The 11304-nt window shown below is 40.4% G+C and overlaps 1 protein-coding gene across 1 annotated transcript; it reads right to left on the minus strand.

Moving 5' to 3' along the window:
* Positions 1–31: 31 nt before the first annotated feature.
* On the minus strand, positions 32–9944 carry LOC145220240 (uncharacterized). The gene is made up of 4 exons (XM_080087513.1): positions 9195–9944; positions 2453–2629; positions 1908–2074; positions 32–1331 (listed from the first exon to the last, which is right to left on the minus strand). The coding sequence occupies exons 1-4, from the start codon at positions 9697–9699 to the stop codon at positions 399–401; spliced, it is 1782 nt and encodes a 593-aa protein (XP_079943639.1). The 5' UTR covers positions 9700–9944; the 3' UTR covers positions 32–398.
* Between the last annotated feature and the right edge of the window lie 1360 nt (positions 9945–11304).

An 11304-nucleotide genomic window follows, 5' to 3' on the forward strand; every position in this document is an offset into this window, starting at 1 on the left:
ATCTTTGCGGAACAAATCGGTCGACGCAGAGTTACGAGAGGGCGATGTGTATTAAATAAACAGTAGAAAATATGAAGTGCAGCCAAAAGCGCGTCAATGCTTAACAAGTTGGAAGTGATTTCACGAACACAAATGTTCGAACGTAAAAAAATGCGAGAAGCAAAATCAAAGCAGTCTTTTTCTGCATTAGTTGACGTTGCGAAGAAAATACAAAACGATGCACAATAAAAGAACTAAGAGTAATTATAAAGCATTGGAAATGTAACCTTGAAATGAAAGATTAACGGACTAGTTTAACTCAAGCAACAATCAATTTTGAGGACTTCTTTTTTATCTTGTTGGCTCCTTCCTACAACTTCTGCTACTAACATGAAAAGTAATGTGAACTTTGACCTCGTTTATCTGCGTAATGATTGTGGCGAAAGGGGTACAGTTGGGGGGACAACCAATTGCCCGATAGTGGGCGCTCCATTCAGATGGGGGAGCGGACGAACGGACGAAAGATTAGCTTGAAGCCCGTAAGCTCGCAGCAAGGCCCCATTGGCCATTAAGTTTGGAAGAAAGCCGCTTGAAGACGCAGTCAGCGCTCCTGTAGTGTTAAACGCTCCATGCCGAAGGATCTGACCGGACTGTATAGGGTTGAATAGGCCTTCGGGGAATTTTTCACATCCCAGCCCGTTGTTCCAGGTTATTTTCTCGTCCACACTCGACCTGTGGGCAGATTGAGCTGCAGGGCTAGATGACGCGGTGCGTGGGGAACCACCTACAGTCGGGGAGGTGTTTAGGCTTCGTTCGCTTGACGACGGACTGTCACTTGTCTGACGCATCGGCGGTGAAGTGTTGGCGTCGCGCGGCGTCAGATGGGGCCGCCCGCCCGGCGTCGACATGTAGTACGGAACGCCGGGAAGGGCGCCGCCTTGAAACGGCGACGTAAAATTCGGAATCGGAGCCAGCAGTCGCGGAATCCCGATCTGTCCTTGGGGCGGTTGTTTCATAAACTCATCTTTTGTGCTGACCTCAGCATTTCCGAACTGCCCGCTTCTCATAAGCATCGAACCCACGCCAGGGTAGAAGCCCGGTTTCGAAAACGGGTTTCCGGCGACTTGGCTTGGGGCTGCGAACGCAGAAGGCCTCTCGCTCGGTAAACTACCTCCCGGTGCCGATACAAACGGTGCGCTCATCGGATTGGAGTGTGCTGCGAGCGCATTTGCTGCTGCAGTAGCCCCGTACAGCCCGTGCATTGCGTAGTAGTTCTGATGCATCCAAACCTCCCATTCGCTCAGATATTCCCGCTTCCATTTGGTGCGACGATTTTGGAACCAGATTTTGATCTGTGATAGACAAGAGAGTATAAATCACTTTGTTATTTTTGCTTTAATTTTGTCTGGATAAAAATACTTTTTGTGTGATGTCGCATAGCACTAGATTCTCTATTCAATGTATGTCAGTTTGTTCAATATTTCGTTAAACAGATCCACAATTATGGACTGCTGTCATGAGCCTAAATGTTTAAGTGCGTTTTTAGACTTCTAAAGAATGCTTGTACTTCACTATATGCCACGCCCTTTACCAGCCCGTCTTGCGACAAACATAAAAACTATTTGCTTATAACTAAAAATGGGTTTGGACAACACAATATAGAACATAGTATGGATGAAAAGAAAAAAATAAGACACAATTAAAGAGAACAAAATTGTTTCTGAGTAAATCAATACGTTCGATGTTATTTTGAGAACCAATCTTGCGGCTAACACTTGCGCGTTTTACCGCAACAAACTAGAGTCAAACTAGAAACTTGAGGTAAAGGTGCGGCCGCGGTCTAATTGTATGAAATTCATTTGTCCTGTCAGTCAGAAATGTTTCACACATCTGGCCTATAGCGCTGTGATAGTAACTGCAACCCTTACCTGGGTCTCTGTAAGCTTTAGGGCTTTGGACAATTCCATTCTTTTTCCCACTGACAGATATTTGTTGCGATGAAACTCAGATTCGAGTCGTTTTATTTGGTCGGGAGTAAATGCGGTGCGCGGACGTTTCTTTACTTCCCCGGGCGGGGAGTACGCGTTCATTGTGTCTAAAAATAAAAAAAGGTCAATTTAGATTCAATACATTGGGAAATTGCATTGAATATATGTATAAGTACATTTGTTTTCGTGCACGTCTTTTTCCACATGTAATTTTTAACTTAAAAACTCTTCGAGTTGTGTTTAACTCAATGCAGAGATAGTAAAGAATATTCAAAGAGCTCTTTTTGTATTTTCTGTATTTTCAAACGACGATTGTGAAGTTGTTGTGCAGACTTACTACAAACTAGGATGTTTCAGGCACACGCCAGACCAACATCACAAGTACTGTTTTAGCTGCTGTTAAAATGGCCGCTGATTGCAGCAAAATCCCCGCTCAAAAATTAACACTAATCCCTCGTTCGATCTTTTCCAGCGCTGCCTCATACCTTTCTCTGACACCTTTGTGATGTCACTGGACACTGACGACACGCTCGAGTGCGTACGAGGCTTGGGTATATCTTCTGTGACGTCAACGTTGCTTTCCGCGTGCTCTTCGTCTCCGCCCAGTGGCCAAATCGGAGCAGATTCGTCCGAAATTGAAGTTTTCATCGACGTGGGTTCATCTGTTAAAAGGTAACAGTTAACCATTTGTCGTGTGGTAAATCAGAAAAAAAAACAAGAGGTTTGACCAATAGGCACTTTGCTAAGAAGCTTTGCGTGTAGCGTATATATGTACCTCCGATGAAAAAGCTACACGTTTGGCTTTATGAAAGGTTATGACCAAATAACCGTTATAGGATGAGCAAATAGAGGTTAAGTTGGGCAGACCAAGAATTTCCCCAACTGGGCGCCCCATTAGAGCAAAGAACCCAGTTTCGTTGCATCTCGCTGTCTGAGATTTCTTGTCGGCTCAGAAAAATGTTTGTTTTTCACGCCCTCTATTTGTTCTGCAATTTCAGCCGCTTTTTAAGTTCGACGCGCCCGCTCTCACATATTTAGTGATACATTAGTTGGTTTGTTGCGTCGACATACTGGAGTAAGTTGACAGAGCCTATTAAACGGACTAATGGCCCATTTCCAACCAATCATTGCGGCGTTCTCGACCGAATACCACCAGTTTATGTTGTCAGACCGATAGTTCTTCTATCACTCTCTGATGTTGAAGAAATGGTCGTTACTTTATCACTTTCTTATGCCGAAGAAATGATAGTTACTCTAACACTTTCTTAGGTTCATTGGTATTTGACCATCAATTACATTGGATTGAGTCTGCCACTAAACTGTAAAGTCTCTTATACGTCGTAGTTTGAACATTTAAAATGTCTATTGTCAATTCAACAACTCCATTTCTTTAACATTGGCTGACATTTGTACAAAGTTAGAAATATTTGAAAGAAAGTGTTTAAGTTCTAAAAAGTTTTCAATGGAAACAGACAAACCACGTTTTAAATGACAAGTGTCGAAGCGTCATTATGTTTACTTAAAAAGATTGGTTGTCTGACAAACGTATTTTTTATACTTTATACTTGACAATGTGTGATTATTCCAACACAACACATCTGATTTGAGCACTGTACAAAAATTATAAACAAAAAAGCAATCAATGCCTTCGAAGCGTTGCTTTTATGCGATTACAAAACGCAAGTACATGTGCTAAGTTTAAACATGAAAATATTGTAACTAACACAAAGTTTTTCCTTGCGAAGACGAACTTCATTGGTGAAGGCAAATTGGCGATGCAATCAATGTCGCTTACTTTTGAGCTTAAGCGAACAAATTGATCGATCGGATTTCAACGCATGGCCAGACAATGTCAGACAACATATTGGCCAAGTGCAGGTCACCAGTACTCAGTGTATGACAGCCGACCTAGAGGCGCCGCGCAAGATCGCCAGGGCCGCTAAAGCGATGGCCATTTTGTTGCTACTCACAACACGCCAATGATGGCTAGGCGGGGTAAGGCAGTGGACCCCAAAACAAGACCACCTGTGGGGCTCGCTTTAAGCCCCTTATGTGGGTATCGTTTCCAAAGGTTAAACAAACGTTTATGTGATGAGGCTCGCCAGCCCGCGAAACGGTTCAGAGTTCACGTTTGTGGTTTATCGACTGTCCAAGCTAAGATGGCCGCCTGTGCAATTGAAGCACTTGACCAGCTACTGTTTGTGGCCAATCATAGGCACTTGTTCAGGCTTGCAAGTGTTATTTTATGACTTAGCCCGGCTGCTGTATAAAGATGACAGCAGTTCGGTTAATGTGCGTCTAAAAATGGCCAATAGCATCAAAATATTGAAAGCATAGCTAAATTGACAAGACAAAAACGACGTTTTCGATATAAAATAAAATCGATGATCCAGCTTACTTAAAATGAGTGGCTGATCCATTTTTATGACATAATTAAAACACTTCAGAAACACCCCTTTGTGTTTACAGTTTTTTTTAGTTTCAAATGGTTTGGAATATGGTTCAATTTTGTTTGATCTGCTATTTTGTGATTTGAAGCGTTTTCCACATTCATTTACTTTAGAAAATATTTTTTTAGAAAAAGTGTGAAATTATTTTTGTAACTTGAATTGGTTGCCTATAGGGCATTGCTATAGTGAGTTTTTATAATGCAGTGTTACACAACTATCCTGTATTGCAGTTTACCACGGGATGTAGTTCAAATGCAAACCGCGTATTGTGGCTTCACGCGAATACAAATTCTATGGGACTTCTCGTTAATTTGAGGCAGAAACGACCACCAGATCGGCTATCATTGATTGTTGTTTATTGACGCTCGCTGGAAAGTACTCCGTTTCAATCGCCGACTCTCATATGTGTTTATTTACGGCTAATAAAGCAGCCAGTCGAGGCGCATAGCTCTAAAACCAGCTGCTGAGCAAATTAAGTCTCGCTGTGATGTCGTATAGGCGAGGTATTGTTGAGTATTAGTAACTCGAACTGTGGGTGGCATTGACTTTCTCGCACCTGCGCCAAAGCGGGTAAATTTCACGCCGTACGCCTGCCAGTATTAAGACCCTGATTTATGAGCATTACTGATCTGTTTATCGTTATGTTGGAGCAAGTGAGTGCTAAGATACAGTGGTGTCCAGGTGTAGACATCTAGTGATGGTGATGGTGAATTTCTCGCTAAATTTGGATGCTTGTTAACTCGCGATTGACTTCCCTTAACGACGACCCTGTTTCTAGCTCAGCCTAAATTTTCCATGTTTTAAACCGTCACCGTATAAAATATAACCTTTAGTCATAAAAATAGTAATCTTTGTTCGTATACATTTAAAGTGAGTAATATTAACAAACGTAAATGGCAACTCGGTTTGTTTTGGCTGATGTAATCAACTAAGTTTGTGATTGTTTTTATTGTTCAATAGATACAGGGCGTGCATTTGCCCCTCTTCCCTGCACATTTAAATAAATATGATGTATTTTTCTAGTATAGCCTGTTAGTGTGGTTTTTACTTGTTATCTTGCACTGGACATTCAATTTTAATTTTGTGAAACTTTAAACTTACATGAAATTTGAAAATTTTAGCTTAATTATTTTTTTATTTGGCATATCATCACGCGGCCACCAAGAACTTGCCTGTCGCCAATTTTCACGCGGCGCTGGCTTTCATAATCGGATAGGTCGGCTCAGGCAATGTTACGGTTTAAGAACACCTGGTTAGGCCGGCGGTATGATACTGTTTTAATCGATGATATGCCGTATTAATGGTGTTCGGTTTACACCAATTGAGCGACATCAATCAGTAATCTCACTGGAGATAAACAGAGGCAACGACCTCCGTTACAGACGCTCTTTAATACGTTGACCCAAGTCTTACCACGCATAAGGTGATGGTATTTTTGATTTATGTACAGTAATTATCGTTGTTTACGCCGGTTATTTGTGCTCGAATCCCAGCCCATATCAGTCTCGAAGTCCCGTTGCGTTCTTAGAAGCCAAAATATCATAAATGTCCGTTAAACGTTTCATTAAAACTTGGCTGATAATCTCATTCCGTGCCAAACCCGAGGTTGCCACCCAAGACGTAAGGCCGCTGTGTCGTTATTTTCAATTTTAAGTTTATGTCACTAATTAACCTACACCACCTCGTAAAGTCTGAACTTGCAACTAACACTTTTGGCATTGAATAAAATCATTTTGATTGCCTCTTGAATCAAGTCTTTTTCTATCACGGTTAAAGCGTATCATTGGTGTAAGCAATTCGGTTTGAAAAAATATTCCGGAACCCAACCTAAAATGTTTGTGGCTACACAAATGTCAATTCCAACAAGCCGAAATGTAAAATTGCGTTGCAAACTGCTTAATCATTTCAACCAAACTGCTATCTACGTTTACAAACTTAAAATTGTCATAAATGTTTGTGTGTGTGGGAAAACATTTGACAGATGGCGAATATGTAGGAGCGAGGCACCGACGCCATTTTGTCACACCCCTGATCAAATGTTGCTAGCCTTGAAAAAATAAAGCAGTAACAGAACTGTTTAGGTGTTTAAATCATTGATTAAAACAACATAATTCATTCGGACCAATAAGAGTATAATTTTATTTATTCAAATATATATTTTATCAAGGAATGTTTTCTGAATCAAAAGTAATACACAATTGACTTTAGACGTTCAAAACAAGCTTCCCAAAATAGACACAAGCCGCTACATTAGTATATTCGGAACCCATAATCACGTTCGAGTCAGAATTAAACCACAAAAATTTGTTTATGAGAAGCTCTATTGATCTACACAATGTGAACTTGTCCTCGTATAAACGACTGTCGTCCACACCGCGAAATTGCTACTTCACTCAGGCCACAAATGCCTTAGTTTGACTGTGTTCGTGTTTTAATTTCGTGCACTATACTTAGAACATTTCATGCCGTAGAAAATTTGTCAATGTGATAATGTTTGTTAGTTTTCTCTCCACCCTATATTACACAACGTAACTAAATATGCATTAGGACAACTAAAACTATGATAAAATGATATTTAGTAAGCGCTTTAGAATGCCAAAGCCTGGAAACACTATATACATTTACATTTCGATTATAACGCAAACTGTAGAATTAAATTACCATAAACAGGATTATTTTTGCAATTGCAATGCTTTTCTTTTTTACCTTGGCAATACTTTTAAGTAGAAGGAAACAAAACATGGTACAATCACTACCTCATATTTGCTTTGGATAGAAACCGAAGACTTTTTTTGGATAGAAACCGAAGACTTAACACAATTGCGTCTAATCGAATTTTCTCCCTTCCCAGCGAGCGCTCAACATATCCAACGCATATTTTCTTATGATTCATTCGCTCCTTTATATATTAGGCACCATATCAAAAATGACGAAACCAATAGGGGATCAATTTTACTTTACCGGGACCTTCAAAGTAGCAACGATTGCGGCATTATTACCGTGTATTAAATAGCGACCGAGGATCTGATACAAGTTGTTACAGGCGCTCAAGCTTTTATCTCTTGATCCTAGCTAATCTGCTAAAGGCTTGTTGGTGAATCAGCCAGTTCTGGTTACAGTTATCGTAAGTTCACAGTACGCCAGACCTATATTGAAGGTGTTATGCCCAAACACCGACCTTTCCATATGATGGCAACGCGTAGGCTGGAAAATTCTTATCGTAAGTTCGACACAATTTTAACCCACTTGTACTCAAGGTGCTATAGATTCTTCTTTATGAATTTGATGGCTCTCAAATGATATTGCCGACCTATCGCATAGCTTAAGACAGTGTTTTTGAACCTGGGGGTCCCGGACACCAAATCGGTCGCCAAGCACTTTTGAGGGGGTCGCGAAGAGGTAAACCTGCTCAGGATAATTTTATTTATCATTACAACTTCCCGCGTGACTTCTGTAGTTTAAATGTTTATGGTGACATGAGCCATAACCACAATTTTAAGGGGTTTTCTATACGACGGTTGTTAGTAAATGTATGAACACATTCTGGTGGGGGTCGCGTTGTCTCATACCACCTTTTAAGGAGGTTGCAGATTAAAAAATGTTGGGAAACAGTGGCAAGATATTTAGATTAGGTTTTGTAATGCTACTGTGCTACAAAGATTTACGTTAAGTGTTCGTTTCCGATTTGGTCCTATTGTTTCACCGTTTATTTTCAATTGCAAACCAAATTCGATATAGCTCGTAACAAAGTTTTCTCGAACAAATTATGTTTGTCTGTTTTCAGATTCCAAATTATTCTCAAGACAACTAAAATTGAACAACCGCCATTGGGAACATTATTACAACAAATTTGCCACCGAAACCGTTGTTTTCCACAACTGATGTTACTTTTTCAAAGAAGTTTATTTTCAAATCCAACGATTCGTTTAATTTCAAACCCAACAATTTAAGTCACAACTCGTAACCTGATTCGCTGCAATATCCACGTGATTGCAACAGTCAAAGCTTATTGGTTGAAACTGAAACTTGTCGATTGCGCAACTTGAGAGGCGGTAGAATCGACTCGCAGCCGTCCTTGAGACGCCGATAATTTCGCGAACGCAATTTTCGCATTTTGTTACACTATTTTCGATCATAGACTTCCAAGTGCCGATATTTTAAACCCCGTTTGTCAGAAGTCGTTTTTGTTTTATATAAAGCAACTATTTTGAATTTTAGGATCCAGGACTGCATGGCAACTTGAAAAAAAAAACGCTAGAGAATTTGCGCATATATTTTATTACAAACGTTTTTTTGCTCGGCCGCAATCAATTTGCTAAAAACAGAAAGCTCTTTAGCAGATTATTGTAGAGTTTGCCTAGTCTTACTAGGACCATAAAAAATTTCCGGGGTCAAATAACACTTTGGGATTACTGGCAATTGCATTTGGATGTAGAAATTTGCCAAACCGTTTCTGTACAAGTGCAAAGTACCACTACAATTAACAATTGCTACAATTACTTTTTGCGAGCTCTACATATGATTGCGGTTTTTGTGTTGCATATACCCTTAATATGTCATGTAGGATTTACCCACATCAGCAAGTAAATTGCAAAAAGTATTTTCAAACAATTTCTTTGTTTTATTTAAATTGAAAAATATATTTGGTTCACTAGTTTGCACAAAGTGGTTTCTAACAAAAACGCAATGAAATTTCACTTTTTTAAGTAACTATCTTGACGTTCCTTTCTTGGCAACAGCCGACTCAGAATGTTTTTAAAATTGTAAATCAACTTACTTTGATTTTGCACGTGATTTTCTTGATGTTTCCTTGCGTTTTGTTCGATGTCGGTCTTTCCCTTCAATTGCTGCGCGTCCACCATTTTATTTTCCGGCTGTTGGGCGCCAACGCTTGCCAGTCTCTCTGTCTGGCTCGGTCCAACCCTTGGCAAGGCGCGATCACTATCACTCGGCATACATCCTCTTTCCGACTCCGCCTTTTCAGCAGAGTTGTGGTGGTTAAATCTTCCCGGGGCGGGCTCAGTCTCGGGGTGGAACGGGCCGGATATAATACTTGACGGGAAATAAGGCATCAAATGACGGAAGGACTCTTTGCTCTGTCTCCGTTCCCTTGCGTAAGGATGAAAATTCCTATCATTCCTTGTCTTATCTCGGCTTTCGTTTTCCTTTAGAATTTCTCTCGCTGGCGAAAAGAGCTTTTCCTTCCAATGTTCGTTTGCCCAAGTATTGTCCCTTGCTTCATTGTTGTTATCCATTCTTGCGCTTTCCCCTTGCAGTTGCATTTGACGCGATTTGGAAGATTTTCACCGTCTCAAGGTAGCAGGCAATTACTAGGCCGACAAAAAACTTACCTGGCTCGCGAGAGAATCGATGTCCAGACACCGACGGCGTTGCCTTTTTCTTGTGCTTCTCTCGCTCATTAACTTTCCCAGAGCACTCGACGTAACAATGCCGGGGGTATGATCGAACAATGATTGTGTTGGATTGTTTATCTTCGGCGAGGATCAAACGAAAGACAAGTGACTACATTTCGAGTGATCCTACCCTTCACGTGTCGCCTATTTTAAATCACAAAGTAAAGAAGAAACGTATGCAAATCCTTAAATAGTTTGGAAACACACGTATTTCTTATATTCTATTTGAATAAGGTACCAACGCTACCATTTAGATGTGAATTTCTTTTTATTTTAACTGAGGTTATAGCAGTAGCACCCGATTTTACTGCTTTAAAGTTTAAATGGAAAACAAACAATGATCGTTAGCTCAAGCCCCTATTGTTTTAGACTTGCTTTACGGAAAATATTGATTTATCATTACGTTTTTTAAACCGGGTTTATAACATTTTGCTATATATGATAGGTTTTCTAAACAAACGTGATCATTAGCTCAAACACTTTTTGCTATAATTTGGGATCCCCTACAGCAGTGGTTCTCAAACTTTTTTTTTGTTGCGACGCCTCTGGACAAGTTTTCTGGACTTGCGACGCACCATCAAATAAAAGTTAATGAAGAAACTTTTAATTAAAATTGTGTTTATATTGATACAACAACAAAAAGCCACGAAACGAATATTCTGCGACGCCCTTGGAAAATTCAAACGACGCACCAGGGCTTCGCGACGCACAGTTTGAGAACTACTGCCCTACAGAAAATATTATTTATTCTTAAATTTTCTACACCCGAATTTTAATACTTTACTCATAGGATTTTAAACCATTCAGTTTTTTGTTTGTTTCCGTTTGTATTCCTTTAGTGTGAAAAGTATTTGGCAAAGTCTGACTGCGCATAATCACAAGTTTCGTGGTTTCAGTAAATGGAAGCATAATTGGGATAATTTTCTGTATTTAGTAGATCATAAAAAGCAAAAACCAACACCAGCTAATTATAAAGCCATAAACATAAAAAACCCTCCGCCCGATTTTAAAGCAGTAATAGACACATTTATGGCGCTATGATGAGCCACTAATCCGCCCTTTGCAACACTGACATATTTGTGACGCAACAGTCGCACTATTTTGTCGTCACGGTGATGTCACAATGCAGCAGATGAGACGCGCCGGCGTTTCGCTTATCTTGTCATCAGTGCTGCCCTTTTCCAGCCAGCAATTAACCACCAACGACAAGGAAACGTAAGGACACGGTGATTTTGGACTCCATAAGGTCTCCCACGGTCCCGTCGCCTCCCAAATGTCCCTTCGCTTTTGTCCGCGGTGCCGTTGTTTACCTCTATTGTCCGTCACTTATGACTGTCGATTATTGTTGCGATTGAAACCGCCGCTGTACATGTGTTACTATGATCACGTGGTCAAAATTGTTTCCGGCCAGTCAGGCGAGGTGGTTATTTGGCATCAGGTCAAAGGGTTCCTAAAAGTATTGAGTATGAATGA

The sequence above is a fragment of the Phallusia mammillata genome, chromosome 3 (genome assembly GCF_965637545.1).
Source record: "Phallusia mammillata chromosome 3, kaPhaMamm4.hap1.1, whole genome shotgun sequence".
NCBI lineage: Eukaryota > Metazoa > Chordata > Ascidiacea > Phlebobranchia > Ascidiidae > Phallusia > Phallusia mammillata.

Coding starts and splice junctions, on each gene's coding strand:
- LOC145220240 (XM_080087513.1), bottom strand. CDS start 9,699: ATGCAACTGCAAGGGGAAAGCGCAAGAATGGATAACAACAATGAAGCA. Junction 2,075..2,452: donor CACAAAGGTGTCAGAGAAAG/GTATGAGGCAGC, acceptor TTTTATTTTTAG/ACACAATGAACGCGTACTCC. Junction 1,332..1,907: donor TAAAGCTTACAGAGACCCAG/GTAAGGGTTGCA, acceptor TGTCTATCACAG/ATCAAAATCTGGTTCCAAAA.